The 18,051-nt window shown below is 41.2% G+C and overlaps 1 protein-coding gene and 1 long non-coding RNA gene across 6 annotated transcripts in view; one reads left to right on the top strand and one right to left on the bottom strand.

Annotated features, from left to right (window-relative positions):
- The window catches only part of LOC128339330 (uncharacterized), a 31,063-nt gene extending 15,768 nt beyond the window's left edge, over positions 1-15,295 (top strand). For both annotated transcript variants that reach the window (XR_008312995.1, XR_008312996.1), the window contains exons 2-3: positions 11,619-11,861; positions 12,963-15,295. This is a non-coding gene — a long non-coding RNA (uncharacterized LOC128339330). The remainder of the gene's footprint in view (positions 1-11,618; positions 11,862-12,962) is intronic.
- The window catches only part of MTX2 (metaxin 2), a 68,940-nt gene continuing 53,205 nt past the window's right edge, over positions 2,317-18,051 (bottom strand). For 3 of the 4 annotated variants that reach the window (XM_053283033.1, XM_053283035.1, XM_053283034.1), the window contains 7 exons: positions 13,113-13,185; positions 9,503-9,579; positions 7,135-7,227; positions 6,685-6,723; positions 6,168-6,293; positions 3,976-4,052; positions 2,317-2,827 (listed from right to left, as the gene is read on the bottom strand). In XM_053283033.1, coding sequence (XP_053139008.1) covers positions 2,617-2,827; positions 3,976-4,052; positions 6,168-6,293; positions 6,685-6,723; positions 7,135-7,227; positions 9,503-9,579; positions 13,113-13,185 — 696 coding nt within the window. In that variant the 3' untranslated portion in view covers positions 2,317-2,616. Of the gene's footprint in view, positions 2,828-3,975; positions 4,053-6,167; positions 6,294-6,684; positions 6,724-7,134; positions 7,228-9,502; positions 9,580-13,112; positions 13,186-16,882; positions 16,958-18,051 lie in introns of all 4 variants that reach the window. The other variant, XM_053283032.1, reaches the window with a different exon arrangement.

Genomic DNA, 18,051 nt, shown 5'->3' with positions numbered 1-18,051 from the left:
CCCACACCATCATCCATGATTCAATTGGTCAAGGAAAAAACTGATCACTAATCTCAAACAAATTCACACGGGAGGAGGTAATTCCTAAGACTGAGCCAAACAGGGTATTAAAGGCCAAAGCCTTTAAACTGAAACTGGAAACAAATTGGAAGCCAAAGAAGATGGAATAAAGTTGGCCTAGTACGGTCTACTCCTGCCAGCCTCAAATTTTGGCCACAACATTCAAAACAACTGACATTTCTGGGCTGTCTTCAAGGGCAGTTTGCTTAGAGTGTGTTACAGAAGTCTATTCTAGAAAATGATAAAAGCGTGAACAGCCAATACTTCATTTGATTTCTCTAGGAAAGAACACAACGGGAGAAGCAGATGGAGCTGGAAAAGGCACTAACTAGGGATGTGCACGAACCTGTTTGGAGGCCCTTTTACGGGCCTCTGAACAGGTTCGAACACCCTATGGTTCGGAAGGTTCGAAGGCGGGGGGGATAAAACCTTAAGGGCCGGGGAGGGTGCACTTCCCCTCCCCACCACCACCGTGTTTTCCCTGCTGGCGCTCACTTAAAAACCAGTCTGGAGGAACAGCAGTGTACCTCCCTGCTGTCCCGTCCTCTTCTCAGATCAGAAGTGACTGGAAGTAACCCGTGCGAGTGCGCATGTTGGAGTGGGTGTGCGGGTTACTTCCGGTCACTTCCAGTTTGAGGAGAGGACGGGGCAGCAGGGACCCGGCAGACTGTTTTTTTAATGAGCACTGACAAGGGAAATGCAGCAGTGGGGGGGGGGGGGCGCAAGTGCACCCTCCCCTGACCTTAAAGTTATCCCCCCACTGCCTTCAAACCAGCCCCAACAGTTCTGTGCACATCCCTACTCCTAGCCACCACCATCACTGCAGGGACAAACCCAGAAGTACCGACGGGCTGCAACCTCATTTAAAATGGACTAAAAACCTCTTCCAAGATCATCAGTACCACCAACCTACAGTACCTCCATCTCATTTGAATAAAGCTTCAGCTTGTTCATCCTCATCCACTCCAAGATTGCACCCAGACACCTATGTGAAATTAGTCCCAATTTCCTCCAGTTTTCATTTCCTGCATTTGTTGGGAGCATATCCTATCCCACTGCAGTGACTATAGGTGAATGGAAGGTGCTGCACATAACAAAGAATCCTTTGGCAATTATTTCTACTTACATAATAAAAGAGTGGTTGCTGTGAATCAAGGCCCTGTAACAGCTCTGAGCTCTTCTAAGCTCTGAGCAGTTCTTCTAAGATGTGTGGAACTATTTCAGAACCTTCAGTAACTGAACTTGAATAAATTCAATTACCACCAAGAAACTATGAGTCACAGAAATGGTAGTTCTGCCTATAATCAACAGTGAGAAATTAGTGATCTCTTACAGAAATAATTTCTCTTTCAAAACAGAACCCATTTCAGGTCATCGGTAGCTATAACAGAATTGTGGTTTTGTGATGGCACCAAATATTCTCTCTTTGAGACCTCTAGCTCTACCTCACAGAAGTGCAAACTCCAAGGTTCCTGAGTGGGGAACCACAGCAGTTAAAAACTGATGTTCATATGTAGAATAGACATAGCCACTGGAAATGTTCCCAGTTTAAGATGTAAATGCCTGAACAGTTTATTCAGAATTAGCTTTAGTATGCAGTCAACATTAATTCTACCAGCTCACATTCTGTGCACGGTAATACGGGCGGTTCATCAGTGACTCTGCTGCTGTGTCTAAAACATTGCCTGCAGTGTTAGGAATACAGGAACATAGGAAGCTGCCATATACTGAGTCAGACCATTGGTCTATCTAGCTCAGTATTGTCTACACAGACTGGCAGTGGCTACTCCAAGGTTGCAGGCAAGAATCTCTCTCAGCCTTATCTTGGGGATGCCAGGGAGGGAACTTGGAACCTTCTACTTTTCCCAGAGCAGCTCCATCCCCTGAGGGGAATATCTTACCGTGCTCACATGTGGTCTCCCGTTCAAATGCAACCAGGGTGGACACTGCTTAGCTAGAGGGACGTCATGCTTGCTACCATAAGACCAGCTCTCCTCTTCTGTGTTGTGGAACAGGCCCGTTCTGCTGTGACGTAGCACTGTGCAATTGCAGTTGCGCAACGTCCATTATTTCCAATGAATGTCGCGTTGCACAGCTTCATTTGCAGAATTTTAAGTAGCAACAGAACAGGGCTATTCTGCTACACTGTGGGCAGTGTTTTAGACACTCACAGCAGCACAGGCGATGCTGAACCACCACCACCACAATGCAAATAGTTCTAAGAATCTGAGAACACTACAGAATGCAAAAGGATAATTTGTATAATTATCATAAATTTTATTGCAATTACATTTTGATACAATGCTTTTCCAAGGACACTTTAGAGAGATATTAAAATGGCATGCAGGCTATCATAGTGGGGAAACTCCAATTATGTCACATTATATATAGTGGGTGTGTTGAATTAGTCACATGCAGATTTGGGGGGTGCTAGAACAATTTGGCAGTTTCAAACAGGAAGTGTGCAATGAGCCCAGTTTTCAAAGCCATTACTAGTCTCAGTTAAATAAAAACAAAACAAAACTCTGGTTCAGAACTTCTGCCACCAGAACGTATTCAGCTCCTCAAACCTCGCCTTAACGATGAGGATGGATCACTTGCTGGGCTATCTTTATTCTGTCCCTCAAAGTAGTGCTGCTCTATTCTTCTGCAAAATGCTAGGAGGTTACTGTAGCTTTTCACTTTCTCAGACAGTTCATCACTGATGAGCTGGGTAGTAAGGATTGTGAATAGATGTCCAAACACCAAAGCATCTAACTCAGTTGGCCTAGAAGTAAAGGGAAAAATAAGTTGAAAAATGACAGCATACTAAGCATTAATAGCAGCTCCTTATACAGAGCTCAGAGTACATTCAATTGCCATTTGAGAGGAAAAATGAACTCCTGTTGGGTTTTTCATTTGTTATGCCTTTAAGAGGGTGGCTGGGGGCTTTTTTGAGGGTACAGTACTTATGCCTTGAACCCTTCCTAAGTGGACAAGAGGCACATTTCGAAGTGGTGGTTCTCTTCTGTTTGGCTGGGTGGGGTGGAGGGAACAGCTGTCCCTATCCAGCCCTAGCACGGCATCCATTCAGTGGCTGTTGCTGGAGTCTACCTTATGTTTCTTTTTAGACTGCGAGCCCTTTAGGGACAGGGAACTATCTCCTTCTATTATTCTTTTCTAGGCAAACTGCCTTGAGAACTTTTCATTGAAAAGTGGTATATAAAGGATAGTAATTGTAGTGATATGTGCAGAAGCACACAAAGAGCTTCCGAGGCTCAATCCCAGCTTGCTCCTAAGGTTCCCCTAGAAACTAATAAAAGTTTGCATTCTTCACACTACCTGCCCTAAGAGGCAGGGTGGCACTTGGCCTCTTGGCCTCACTAAACTTCCAGGGGCATCAGTTTTTCTTTTCCTCCTCTGGAGATGGGACTGGAGCTCAGCGGAAAAGCATCTGCTTTGCATACAGAAGGTTCCAGGTTAAGACCTAACTGGCGATGCCCTGCCTGGCATCTCTGGGTGGGGCTGAGAAAGACTCCTGCCTGAAACCTTAGAGAGCCACTGACAGTCAGTGCAGACAATACTGAGCTGGGTGGACCACCGGTATGACTTGGAATAAGGCAGCTTCCTATGGAAGGCTCCTTGGGGTTGCTAGAAAGGCTTGATTGAAGCACTCAGAAGTGGCAAAGTGCAGGGACAACCTTCTCCCCAGTTCCCTCCTTCCTAGCTCTTCAATCAAGCAACAGTCCTAGTCGCTGTGAAGCAAACAGCGGGTGAGACCCTGCTTGCTCATGAGTGTGGCTTAGGTAAAGGGCCGAGATGGCAGAGAGCTCTTCTTGGCTGCTTAGAGTTCCAACCACCACCACCACCACCACCACCACCACCACCACCACCAGGGACCATCCATTCTCTAATGTCAATAGAAAAGTAACTTACTTTTTATTGAAGAAATACACTTGTGTTCCAAGCCTTTGAGAAAGTGCTTGACAACACTGATCTACATCTTCCAGCACCTAAAAGCACAAGCATATAGAGAAAGCAACACAGAGGTTTTACTGGATGGCTACAAGCTTGTACTTAACTGATTTGGGCAACTAATGCTGAGCATTAGTTACCTGAGCTTACGGAACATAGTTATGGGCAGGGGCATAGCTATAATTGAGCGAAAGGGTTCAAATAACACAGGCCCCCAGCTCCTGAGGGCCCTCCAGATCCCTCCCTCCCTGTTTTCTTCATTATCTCCCTCACTCTGGAGGGCCGTCAGAGAGAGGGATGAACACGGGCCCCCTCTCCTCTAGCTACGCCCCTGGTTATGGGCACTGACTGACATCCAGACTAAGTTACTTTTAAGTAGTTCCATTCAAATTCATGGGACAAGTTAGTGATAACTAGTTTGTCCTATTAACTTTAATGGGGCAACTCAAGAGTAATTTAGTCTGGATGTCAGCCTCTGAAATATTTGAATTTAATATTGAAAAATGCTGAAGGTGGATGCTGAAATGATACCCAAAATAGCTCACAGTATACAAAAATTGATTGTTCCCAAATGCAGTTCTGTTTTTTGTTCTTTATTCCCGTAAAAATATGTTACATTTGTAGCATTAAAATGGCTCTCATATGGATATTTCAGTGTGCAATTAAAAAAAATGAACAAGAATAAGCAATGCAATTATAATATTTCTATAGCTTATAAAAGCTTATACAGAGAAAGAAGCCAAGATAGAAAGAGCTGCATGCACTACTTGGGAGTACACGGAGGGTCCAGTGCTCTGTTCCAGAGGCAGTCGCTCAATCTCCCTCAAAGGCTTCCCTCTGAACAGTCAGAGGGTACTCTGGAGCAGTGCTTCATGAGATATGAGAGGCCGCCCGCCAAAGGAAAAATCAGCCACTACCAAACCCAGGGTACACACAGTGAAGCTCCTTTTCTAAAGGCCACTCTGGGTTTTGCCAGAAATGATGCACTATTTTATTATTATCATTATTATTATTTTTGGTATGCCACTGAGCTTGCAACAGGGGGAAATTAGCAATATTTTTCCTTATTCTAAAAGTATTTATTTATTGATTTGATTTGTATCAAAAATGGCTTCCAAAATGGCTCAGGGCAGTAGCTGAAAATATACTTTTCTCTTGTAATCATCATCCTGCATCAGGACTCCACAAGTCCATCAGGTGAACGCCAAGGCCTACTTTATTCTTTTTGCACAATTCTGTATTAAATACATTCCTTATTCTTTTCATGAACATGGGCAACATCTCTCCCCTTCAGACTGTTCACAAGCTAGAGCCTCCTTGCAGTGAAAGTCGGATTATTCTACAGCAAGGCTGCAATGTCTGAACAACTAGCTCAATTGGACAGTGGATTTTAAAAAACATATATATTAAAACAAGAACCTATAAAAGCCATGGGGAGCAGGCACTATTGCAGAAGAGGCACTCCCTCTTCTTTCTCACACAGAAGGAAATGCCTTGTCCAAGATGGTGCCTGATGTGACATGTGTGCACATCATCAAAAAACAAAGAAATATACTTTTCTCGAGAATTATTTTCAAGCATTTGCAAATCTATGCAGATTTAAACTAGTCATATGAATTTTAGTCAATCAACCAAGATTTTTTAAAATTGTGACACCTATTCTACAGACAACTGTCCCAAAATGGCTGATTTAAGCAAAAGAAAACAACATATCTCAAAAGCATGGCCACCATCCTTACTAATTGTGCACCTGCATGCTCAGAAGCAGCATCCCAGCTGCAGAGAGCTTCCTAAACTCCACGTCGCTTATTGAGCAAGAAGGCAATTTCCCCCTTCTCAGTGCAAGGAAGAGAGTTTTTTGCTGGTTTTTACTTCTCCCAGAAGTGCCTGACAACACCTGAAAATAGGTCGCTGAGGGCTGCATGACCCTGGGGACAAATATTTGGGTGATGCAGGGCACTTCTGAAGCAAGGAAAGAGTGGTGAGAATTCCTCCCCCTCCTGCATGATAAGCACTGCAGAGCTCAAAAAGCTTTCCACACTGTGAATGTTGTTTCCTGGTGCACATGGTTAGTCAGGATGTTGGCCCCTCTTTCTTCACATTTTATTACCATATGGAAGATTTAGATCCGCGGTACAGTATTAATGACTGACCTGATCAAATGACTTGCTGCCCCAGCCAATGGCTTTCATTTTACGTTGAACCTCCCATTGCTTCTGATAGGCCAAAATATGGTTCAGAGGCCAAGGATAAGGAGAGCCATACCTCGGATGAGTAATCTTTATTTAAGGGGGGGGAGGGAAAGTTCACATTATTGCAAAGTTGAGAAGAAAGCTTCTTCTAGCATCTTACAAAATAAGGAGGGCTGCTATGGTTTTATTGTCATGGCACTGTTCTTACACTATTCTGTGCAATTATTCATAACTTGCAGCTAAAATAAAAATAAGCCTTTAAAATTATATTAAAAACCTTTCCACTTTGAAGCCAGTACACTCAGTAATGTCACAGAGCTAACCCCAAAATGTATATGCAAGCAAAATTAAAGCGAAAACACAGTATCATTAGTGGTATAAACCTCTATGTTTCATTTATGAGTAGGGACTTGCAATTGTGAGCAAAAGTGTTTTCTCATTAAAATTTAATTAAGATAAATGCTGCAGAATCACTCACCTCCTGGACTGTAGCATCATCACACCACTGAAGATACAGCTAGAAACCAAAGAATACTAAAACTTCATAACATTGAAGGTTACACAGACAGCTATTCCTTGCAGCTTTGTCTTCTATCCCTACCAAACAAGCCATTAATAATAATATTTGGAAAATAGAAAGGTGGTTGCCAGTTCTGATATCATGAAACAGGGTACAAGATCCCATTTGACACAAAAACAAAACAAAAAATCCCCTCTCAAATTGAAATTGCAATATGTAAATTAGACATGTGCTGCTTTTTGAGGTTCATTGTTAATCATAAGCCCACTCTTGTGTTTTATCCCCCCACAAAAGGAAGATATCCACTTGCAGTATCGCAAATTAAATAGCATTTTGTCCTGTCCCCCGTCCCCCCCGCAAATATCATTTATTTCACTAGATTGACAAATTATGAGTGTTTTGCCATACCTCTGCTGTCAAAAGCATATTATTGACTAATTCCATGTAGGCTTTCATCTCAGCTTTTTGGACTTCATCCAACCCGTCACTAAGTGAATGGCCCTAAGGCGGAAGCCAGGGAGGGGGTTGGGGGTTGAGAAGAGAAAGGAGAGCAAAATAATCAGTTTGGGTTCCCTTCCAAAGCACACTGAAGTCCAAGGTTTTGGCTCACCCAGAGAACTCACTGCATCGGAACACATTACGCATTAAGAGCATCTTTGCAGACCATAAAGACAAGAGAAAAATAAAATTACTGCACTCTAATCTGTAAGTAGAAAAAACACAAGGGACATCAGTGTACAACACTTCCAACCATAGATTTGTTGTGATTTTCCTCTTCAGCTGAGTAGCTCTTAAAAATGGCATGATGTCTTTGTAAATAAACAAAAGTGAATTATGATGATGTAAACATCTTATAAAAATATGCTATTCAATGCACTAACATCAATTTACAAGGCTAAAGAAAGCAGTGAGAGTCAGCACAAGTACTGACTATCTGGAATTTTAAGATTTAAACAAAGTAAATCTCTGTTCCACAAGCACTATATGGTGGAAGCCAAGAAGTAAGTGCTATTCCCAGGATAGCTAGAACAGTAAGAATCCGCATGCACAAATCTTTTAGATGGAGAGCAGAATCCAAAGAGGCTACATGGAAAAATTCCAAAGGCATGCAAACTTCTGAGGACCCACTTTCATACTGTTGACCCCTAAGCTGCCCAAAGAGGTCCTTGCAAAATTGGGCAAGATGATTATTAGGGAAATCCTTCAGAACAATTCCCACCAACCTTTTATCATGTGGTCATATTTTATCTTATAGTTTATTCTGACACTTGTCTTTTATTGTCAGTTGAGATAATATTGGAAGATAATTCTAAACTGATTTGAATATAGTTGTTTTTGTTGAAACAAAGTCATTCTGAAGGCCATAACCAATACCCCGTATTCACACTGACCAGCACTGCTTTATTTGGCCTTCTATATCAATGCCAGTGACCTAGCTAATTCCCGGGATTTGGGCAAAGACAGACAGACATCATTCAAGACTTTTCCTGCTTGGTAAATATACCATAACATCCAGAATTTAAGCAACAGAAAAGTACCAAAATTAAACGCCTATGGAGGAGGAAGGAGAACGACCACCTTCGAAATGAGGCTGAACTGCCAGGCATTTACAAACCCAAGGTCAAAGGCTGCAGTGCAAAAAGCAGGCGCATCCCTATATTTTTCTCCAAAATTTTCCTCTCCGAAAGAGCCCCACAGAATCCCTGTACTGCTCTTATACCAAGCTCTAAAATGCTTTTTGAACCTGAGAACCTTTTTAAGGCCCTTCTTATGTTTGTGAGTGTTCTATATGGGATTCTTCTGAGAAAAAACTCTCAGAAACATGTAAGTACATATGTGGATTACATATGCCTGTCCCTTCAGACCATGAGAAAATGTGAAGTAAGTCCTGAAGTCCACTGGAATTGTGGGCCTGATGCACAAGGAAGGAGGCAGTGACACGAGAGGGAGTTCAGCAATTTATTAATCATTCATTTAACTTAAACATTAAAGGCAGGTTCTCACAGTCACAGGAATTGTGATTAAATGCTGGTTATCCACATTGGCATGATTGTGGGATCCTTTGCCACTTGGACAATCTCGGTTTCCATCACAGGATGAAAACCATCATCAAGTATCTAGGATTTGAAGTAGGGTGGCTGATCTTGGGACACTCCAAATTAAGATCTGCTGATCATGTGAACCCATGCCTCATCTATCCTGGTAATCTGTCTGCCCTCACCATTGAGCAAATCTAAATGGTAGCATAAAATCACTTAATCTAAAAAAGGTAATAATATGTTCACCTGGTGCCAAAAATAATACAGAAGTGACACAGGCAGATTTCTGTGGGAAGGGAATTCCAAAGGTGGAGTGCCACAAATGGGAAGGCAGGGTTTCTGTACATCAAACAACAAGGAGATTCAGAGCAGGCCTGAGGATAATATTAGAATTCCAGCATGTCTGTGGGAGAGGGAGCGAGAGAAATCTTGCCTGCAAGCGCTTAAATCTAAATGGAAAACAGATGTAGGCCTGAGTCAGTCTGTCTGTCTGTCGATCTATCTATATTAGTGCAGATGCCTTGCTGAACTGGATCTGTTCCTAAACCTTATTAATAAATGATTTTCTTTATGAGCCAATAGAAGAAGCCTTATCATGCAAAATAAATAATGGCACCCTGTCTCTCTCAGTTCTGATTCCATTAGGCCACAATGATAATTTCATAACCACAGATTTAATTATTACAACTCTTAAATTAGTATTTACTGAACAAACTGATTTAGTATATGCTCCTTACCTTGGCTTTTACAAACTGGACAATAGGGCCAAGTTCAGAAACCACTTGATTACCTACATGAATAAAGGGCACTTTCCCTGTGAGAAAAATAAATTAACATTTCAACTCACTGATTTAACTGAACAAAAGAGAATATTATGTGTTTAATTGAAAACAGAGAGATTTCAATAAATGTAGTGTTGAACATTTGCACCAACATATCTGTCCTCAAAGCAGAGTTCCCTCTAAGGAGTGCACATGTGCGCATGCTCACAAGCTTTTTGATGTCCACTCAGTTAATTTTAGATCCCAATCAGGTTGAATCAAGAAGGCCCCATTCTGAATGCACATGCGCGCACACTACCCTGATACTGCCACCCAGAACAAAACTCATTCTGCACATAGATGGAAAAAATTAGAGAGAACACTACCTCAAAGCTGTTAAAAACAGTAATTGTTTTGTTGCAGGTGACGGTGGTTGGTCCCATCCTAAGCACTAGGCCCCATAACGTACAAACATTTAGAAGCAAGACACTTAAAGATCAGGCATATCTGAATTGCTTGGTCACTTCTGCATTCCAATTAACTTAGATGTGCTCCGTCTGCAGTACCAAGATCTGTGATCTGCCCTTTGTGCACTCAGACATAAGAAATTTTGGACAGCATGCAAGTGACTCTGTAGATACTCAAGAAACTACAGCATTATAGATGCAGAGCACTCTGTGTTGCATACTGTGTATTCTGTGTTGCATACTGTACTTTCATTGCCCTGGGACAGCTTCTCATCTGTTACTTGAATATACACATCTATCTTACACTCTTATATAGCTACCACATACTTGGATGTTACACTGGTACATTAACGGCATCCAATGTACAATTTATTTATCTGTTTTTAAACCAGGCATTGAAATAAAGAACTGCTTGACATACACCCAAATCAAGCATTTGGCTACAAGAGCTGTAATCCATCAGAGAGCTGTGCCCATAAGGGTTTCCTCATTCACCTCAATAGACAAGGAGGTTCTGCGCACATCCCTTAGTGCTGCCCGCTCAGTTGAAGAAAGCCAAGCGGGGTGTGCATTTCATTGTCCAATGTTCTTTTGTTGAGATATAATCCTGACACCTCTTACTGCAGAGTAGCATCAATAACATAAGAAAGTGATCGGTGCCCCTGCCAAATGAGGTGAGGTGGGTGGCTACTAGAGAGAGGGCCTTTTGGCTTTGTCACTTGTTCTTTTAGACGCCAGGTAAAGACCTTTTTGTTCACTCAGGCCTAATAGATTTTGATTTTTAAATTTGACTTTTAAAAAAGTTTTAAAATTGCTTTGTATTGTATTTTGTATTTTATTTTCCCCCTTTGGTCTGTTATGATTTAATGTGTTGTGTATGATTTAATGTGTTGTGTTTTAATGTTGTGTTGTGAGCCGCCCAGAGAACAGTTTGTTATGGGGCAGTTAACAAATAAAATAAAAGTTTTTTATTTTAATAAAAACAAAGTTTTAATTAATTAATTATTAGGTCCGGTTACAGTTTCTGCTGGCTCATTAGGTGGCGACTCGGGACCAGGCCTTCTCTGTGGCTGTCCCGGGGCATTGGAATATGCTCCATGTTGAAATAAGAGCATCTCCTTCTCTGTTTGCTTTCAGGAAGACCTTCAAGACGCACCTGTTTTCTCAGGCTTTTAACTGAAATTAATTTTAAACTATTTAATTTGTTTTTATTTTATGAGATGGTTTTTACTGTTTTATATTGTGTTTTAAATTTTGTATACCGCCTAGAGGTGTACATATCAGGCGGTATAAAAATATGATAGACAGACAGGCAAAGAACAAACAAGCAATGCTTTGGATTAAGTGGCTTGAGGAATTCTCTCTCTCACTCACTTAAAAAAAAAAAAAGATTCCAATGCAACATTTTAAAAGGAAAAACAGAATGTTTGCACCTTCACTATCCAGAGCTTTACTTTGGGTAACTGCCAGTTACACAGGTTCACAAAATAATAGTAAGCAAGAAGCAATGCATCTGCACAATGATGTGAACTGCAAAAGGAATGCAGGGTCTCTTGGTTTTATTGATCCAGACTTTACTTCCACATAGCTACTATATAAAGAATGATCTTTTTGTGTTTCTGCAGTAGGAGTCAGCATTTCAGTGCTCTCAGAAGGCTCTTAACAGATGGAAAGAATGAAAGCAGAGCCAACCCTGCAGCCTTCAGATACAGAATCTCATAAAAGGAAGGTTATTTCAGTGCAGTGGGTTACATGCAGCTCATAAAGACGGATCCTCATGCAATTAAGGCCACAGTCCTAAGCCTAATAATTTGAGAATAAGTCCTACTGAATTTAGAGAGACTAACCTCTAAACAAACATGCATAAGGTCAGATTTTTAAATTTATTATAGTTGTATGCCACCCCAAATGTCTCTGGGCAGTTCACAGCAAAACAAAACAAATTAAAACAGAAACAGAAAATATATCATGATACTTTCTGTGTTATGTGGTAGAAAATTAAATCAGATTGCTAGTTAACAAAGCATAGAGACTATTCATGTTAACTAAAAAGGGAGGGGGAGAAATCCAGTTTATTTCTTTTCCAAAACATGAAGGAAATACCCACAGCATTATTAGTTGGCTAACAGACTATATTCCTAAAGCACCAGACACACTCTCACTGGTTTTAGGCACCAATGGCAGGCCCAGAAGATAAATCTAGGGTACCAGGCAAGCTGGTATTCAATGAATCCAGTCTCATATTACACACTAAAAGCATGCTTTATACTGCATAGGCCCATGGCTAGTAGGAATGTGCAATTCGATTTGACTTTGAATTGATTCTGGTTGAATTGGGAGTGATTTGGGGATTCATCCTCAAATTGAATCACCCTCAAAACAGAGGGCCTGATTCGGGGTTGAGGAGAATCACCCCCAATTTGATTCGGATTATTCGAGTGCCATTTTTCTGAGAGCTCGTCAACCAATTGGGGTCGGCAGGTAGACCTCAGTCCTCATCTCCTTAGTCCTAAGTCCTCAGCTCTGGACTTAGAGCGTCAGCCTGCCTCAGAGGACTACCCGGCTAGACCAATCCTCCAAGGCGGGCTGATGCATTAAGTCCAGAGCAGAGGGCTGGTCTACCCTTTGACCCCAATTATGAGACCAGCTCTCCCTGGGAAAATAGCACCATTTTGAGGCCTGTTTGAGTCAAAATGGCACAATTTTTCCAGGGAGAAAATGTCTGTACCAATATGAACCAAACTGGGTACAGTGGTGGGGACACCTCAATGGCATAGTTTGTGATGATGCTTTTAAAGTCAAACACACATACTCATGGCCACTGCCCTTCTTTACCAAGACTGAGTAACTTCCATATTCACACACACTGAACTGCCAGCATCATGCCTAGTATGGAAACCAACTACTGTTATTTAAATACATTGCACATTATTAAGAATGTTCAAACATTTTATTTCCATTCTGTACAGAAAAGCAGCGAGAAGCAACATAGAAGAATAGTGCTTAAAAGTTCAATGAGAAGCAAGCCCATTCGCAGTAATTCTGACTGATCTCCAAGATGAGATATTGTTGCCATAGTTTCCAAACATCGGTGTAATGTAAATGAGCGCTACACTTACCAGATGGGGACATATATTCTGCATTTGCCCTACAAACCACCTGGACTGGCAGATTGCACATTTGCAAAAAGGCCTGAAAATAAGAGTAAATAAAAGGTTAAAAAATATTATCTGAAGGCAAAATAATTTTTCTTTTAATTGTTCAAAGTTTAAGCTCAGAACAGGTGCATATCTTTTTCAAAAGCTCTTTGCCAAACCAACCAACACCACCACAGGGCTTCTAAATATAAGCTTCCTACATTCCACTGATCAAAATATCTGTTTTACCACCTCAGTTGCTGCTGCTACTTCTGCAAATAATTAGTTCTCAGAGAAGGCAAACAGAATTATGTCAACCCCAAATGTATGCACTGGTCTATATCCTTTATTCAATTACTTTGGCTTAGCCAAGGTATCATCTCTCTCTCTCTCTCCCTGCCCCCATATTGAAAAAAAGATGATCTTACATTACATTGACTTCGACTTGCCGTCTTATTTCCTTTATCCTACTTTCTGGTTTGGAAGAGAGCAATGATTTCCACAACTTTAAAATGAATTAGTGAGAATACCATCAGCGGACACATTGTTGCTTCTTTACTACTATTCCAAGATTAAAACCATTTGCATATGAATCCCATTTCTTACCTATTATTCCACCCCTACCGAGGCTGCACAGAGAAGCCTACTTTTATGAAGTAGAAAGGTGCGAGTTTTGTTGTTGTTCCTGTGTCATTCCCATATTTGGCTGAGTATTAAATATACTTTGCCAAACCTAGAGCACAAAAAGCTGCCATGTGCATGTGCTTCCTAAAACTCAGCTGTACTGACCCTGAAGGGCTCTCCTAATAGATTTGACCCCTAGGTTCTCAAGCTGAATAGAGGAAGCTCCCTTTTATGGAATCAGATCATCGGTCCTAGCTCAGTATTGTCTACACTGGCTGCAAGCAGCTCTGCTTGGAAATGCCAGGGGCCTTCTGCATGCACAGCATGTGACTGACCACTGAGCTACGACCCCCTCCCCTTTCGGGCTGGAACCCACTCAAGGGTGAGACTTCTACATAGGAGTAGTGACCGCTGGGACTCTCTGAGCAACCTGTCAGTGCTACAAAACAAGCCGAGGCAAAGGAGTCTCTCTCTTAGAGCCCTCAAGCATCTGGGAGCAAGGAGGCACTCAGCTGCTTCCCATTTCTAGCATAAGGAAGCAGATTCCACTGCCACAACAGAAAATGAGGGTGCAGAGAATGAGGACAATTGTGTGTAGAGTGGGGAAGAAACATTCCTGCTAATATGCCCTTTTGTCCTGGGCCAAAGATTCTCATGCGCAGTAGCACAATGCTTCCTGCTACATACGAGAATCTCTAAAAACTCTCCTACGAAACATGTGGTTGAGTTATATCAGGCAGGAAGGTGTCTGTCCCTGAAAGACTAAGCTGAGAAGGGAAAACCTCAATCTGAAACATTTTGAGAAACATCAACTTAAACAGAGCCTTTTAGGAGCCACACGTTATTACAAATAAATCCAAACAATTTGAAGTGGTATCATGATGAGTAATATTTTCAACACAGCTCCAAAAAATGTCATTATAAAACATATGGTATAAAGAAAGGATTTTTAAAAGAAAACAAAAACAAAGCGTGCACGCACACACAGAGAAAGCTGTAACAGCAACTGAAGAATAATTCTCCAACTTAACTGAAAAATGTCTTTACATTGTAAAGCATGAACAAATGTATAAAATATTCCTGTTTTCCTATCAAGCAATGGCAGACCCGGTAAACTGAAAAAGTCTGTCTGAAATTACAAATGAAAACTGTTCAGTATCATTCCTGGAGTGACAGATTATATTCCTAATCCAGTTATGGTAATAGCCGCATTTGTAGTTTAACATAAATTAAGAGTTTAATTGTATTTGTGACTACTTTAAACAAAGTAACAAATTCCTTTGTACCTGTAAATGTAATTTATAGCAAAGCCAGGTTCATTTTCCAAAACAATCTGTTTTATACTGCACTGGAATGCTGCTGTAATGGTATAATGTAATTCCTGCTGCAGAATGGGAGAAGAGGAGACTCACTGGTAGCACAGAGGAGGTTTTGAAGATAAATGAAGATGCTATTCATTCAGGGGTAATTTCATCTTAGAACCATATGAAAGATGTTTCACTCAGACACAGTAGATGCCTGGCTTGGGATTTCAGTCTATTTTCAGCTACAATGTAATGTTGTTAAATCGATTATGTTGATACTGTATTTCTAATCATGAAGAATTCCAGCTATTATTCTGCTTAAAGAATGGATTGTCAGACTTTCATTATACTGCTCAGTCTCTCTCCAGTTTAGAGCTACAAGCACAGTTTTAGCTCCAAAAATACAAATTATAAGTTCACATTAAGAGCCACAAATCAGTGAAGTCAAAGACCAGATAATTTGAAGTCTTTTTTCTTTAAAGTTAAATAAAACAATCCTCTTTTTCACCGTTAACAAAAGCAAACTGGTGACCTTCCAATGCATCTCTTACACAGCAAAAATTCCCCCCTGCAAGGTTTTTGTTTCTAAGAGGAAAAAATAGTATTTCCACTGTCAGTTGGTGGACACTGTAGTTTGGAGCACTGTACAGAATGTGGATGTGCTAGTATTACAGGACCGTATTGGCTAGTGCCCACACCATCTGAGCTGAGTGACACACTATTCCTATGACTGAGTGAATGCTACAAACTCTTTTCAAAGGAGTGTGGCTTTTAAAATTTTTTTGTCTTCAGAAATTCAGAATTTCCTATGATGATATGCGAATGTTCTATGATGATAATACTATGATGATATGCGAATGTTCCAGTTAACCTTTACTCTGCAGCAGTCACTCAGCATTTAGCAATCTATTTTTGTTTTCTTGTTTTAATTATTGGTTTTAGGCTGTGGGCAATCCCTCTTTGAAACTGGAATCATAATCTCCTGTGTTTTAACTAAGTCCACAGCGCACCTTTTCCCATCTCCTCACTCGTCAGCAAAGTTGGCCAGTGGCAAAAACATGTTCTGTATAATGTCCCTGTTTCAAGCCAGTACATTGCCAGTTAGAAGATCTCATGTAGCAGGAATAGGAGATACTTTAGTCTGAAACCCTGGGAGAGTCATCAGCAGTCAGAACAATACTGTGCTAGATGGTCCACTGGTCAGGCTCACTGCAAAGAAGCCTCTTATATAAGGCATCAGTTGACTATGTGTGGATATGACACTGTATTATCAGCACTAGTACTGGGCTAGCACTAGGGCCAAACCCCATGTTTGACAGATATCCATGCCTTCAAACCCATGTCTCTACCAAACATCTACAACGCAGCGAGAGGACAGCATAATTTGGAGTGGGAAAGCAATAGGAAGGGCCCTTAAGCATTTTCCCTCTGCCACTTTCCCCCTATACTCCCTTTCCTCAGCTTCTTTTCATCCAGCTTAAGAAAACAGAACGCGGGAATCCCAATGGGGGAATTGGGAGAGGAGGGGAGTGCAGGGTAGAAGCAATGTTTCTTCTCTACCTTTCACCTTGACTCTCCAAATCACATTCTTTAAATGTTCAGTAGAGACTCAGGCTCTACGCAGAATATCTAGCTTGCTCCCTAACATATCTCCTTGAAAAGTCGTCGTTTCTGTGACTTGGAAAGGCTCTTTTAGTAAGGAAGAAGCAAATGGAAACTGGGTATAGCTGGCTATACAGATATAGAGCTAGTTAATAGCTAAAGGGATGCTGCAGCACAGTTGGCCAAGACCACATATAGCTGTACCAACAGAAATATCCTTACAGTTGTCCCTCGCCAACTGTGAGGGTTCCGTTCCTGGAAACCCTCGTGGCTGGTGAATTCACAGTAGGCAAGACACTGAAAGTAATGGGAAACAGGGGGTTAGGGGAATCACGATTGGGAAAGTACCTTACTACCTTAAAATGAAGAAAATATAGAACAAATCCCCCCTGACCCCCAGAAATGACCCCCTGACCCCCCAAAATTACCCCCTGACCCCCAGAGATTTCCCCCAAAACCCACTCTTTTTTTTAAAGACACCAAACTGCCAATACACAGGTCACGGTTGGCGTGGGTGGTGACAGTTTCCCAATCGTGGATACTCAAATCCGCGATTGGGAAACCTATGATAGGCCGCCTGTACTAAAATTCCAGATGTTAATTGTTCCACTTTATTCAGCATTGGAAAAGCCTTATCTGGAACACGATGCTCACTGCTGGGCACAAGACAGACACTGACAAGATGGAAAGAATTCAAGGAGCTATGATGATAAAAGGTTGGTGAAAGCGCATGGAGCTGAAGGAATCTGATTATGTTTAGCGTAGAGAAAGGATAGGAACAGTTGTGGTAGAAGAAGTTAGGAATATATTGAAAGTTTTCAAATAACTGAAAGGGATATAAGGAGAACAAAAGTTTTCCAGATCCCTTCAGTACAGGATAAAAAGCAAAGTGATTAAATTGCAAGAGGACATTAGAAGGGGAGTGAGGAGGACACATTTCAGTAATGGATAAAAATGCCCAAGGATGAGGTAGAAATTTCCTTCTCAAAGGTTTTCAACAAAAGGGTGGACAAGTAGAAGACATGGAACCTTTAGCATAAACTAAGGTACTGACAATCCATCATGGCACAGTGGTTGGAACAGAAGATCCATCCAAATTTACCCAGTATCTTAATGTATGAGTTTTAAGTCTTACATAAGGAGAGTAGCATAAGAGGAGTTAGGACACTAAGATTACATGGCTGATGGCACTACTATTTCTCATACACATTGTTCATTTTCTTCCATAGAAGGCTGGATTCAAATGATACATTACTACAATTGTCCCCCGTGCCTCCTCTTCACAAAAAGTTAAGAGTGCCTGAGATAACGATTAGAGACATATTTCTATAAAATGCTTTTTAGTGTTTACCTATGACACAGTTTCTGCCAGGTATACATTGGGATGTGAA

This window comes from Hemicordylus capensis, chromosome 1 (genome assembly GCF_027244095.1).
Source record: "Hemicordylus capensis ecotype Gifberg chromosome 1, rHemCap1.1.pri, whole genome shotgun sequence".
Lineage (NCBI taxonomy): Eukaryota > Metazoa > Chordata > Lepidosauria > Squamata > Cordylidae > Hemicordylus > Hemicordylus capensis.
The sequence above is the reverse complement of the archived record's forward strand: the minus strand, read 5'-3'. Positions and strand labels throughout refer to the sequence as shown.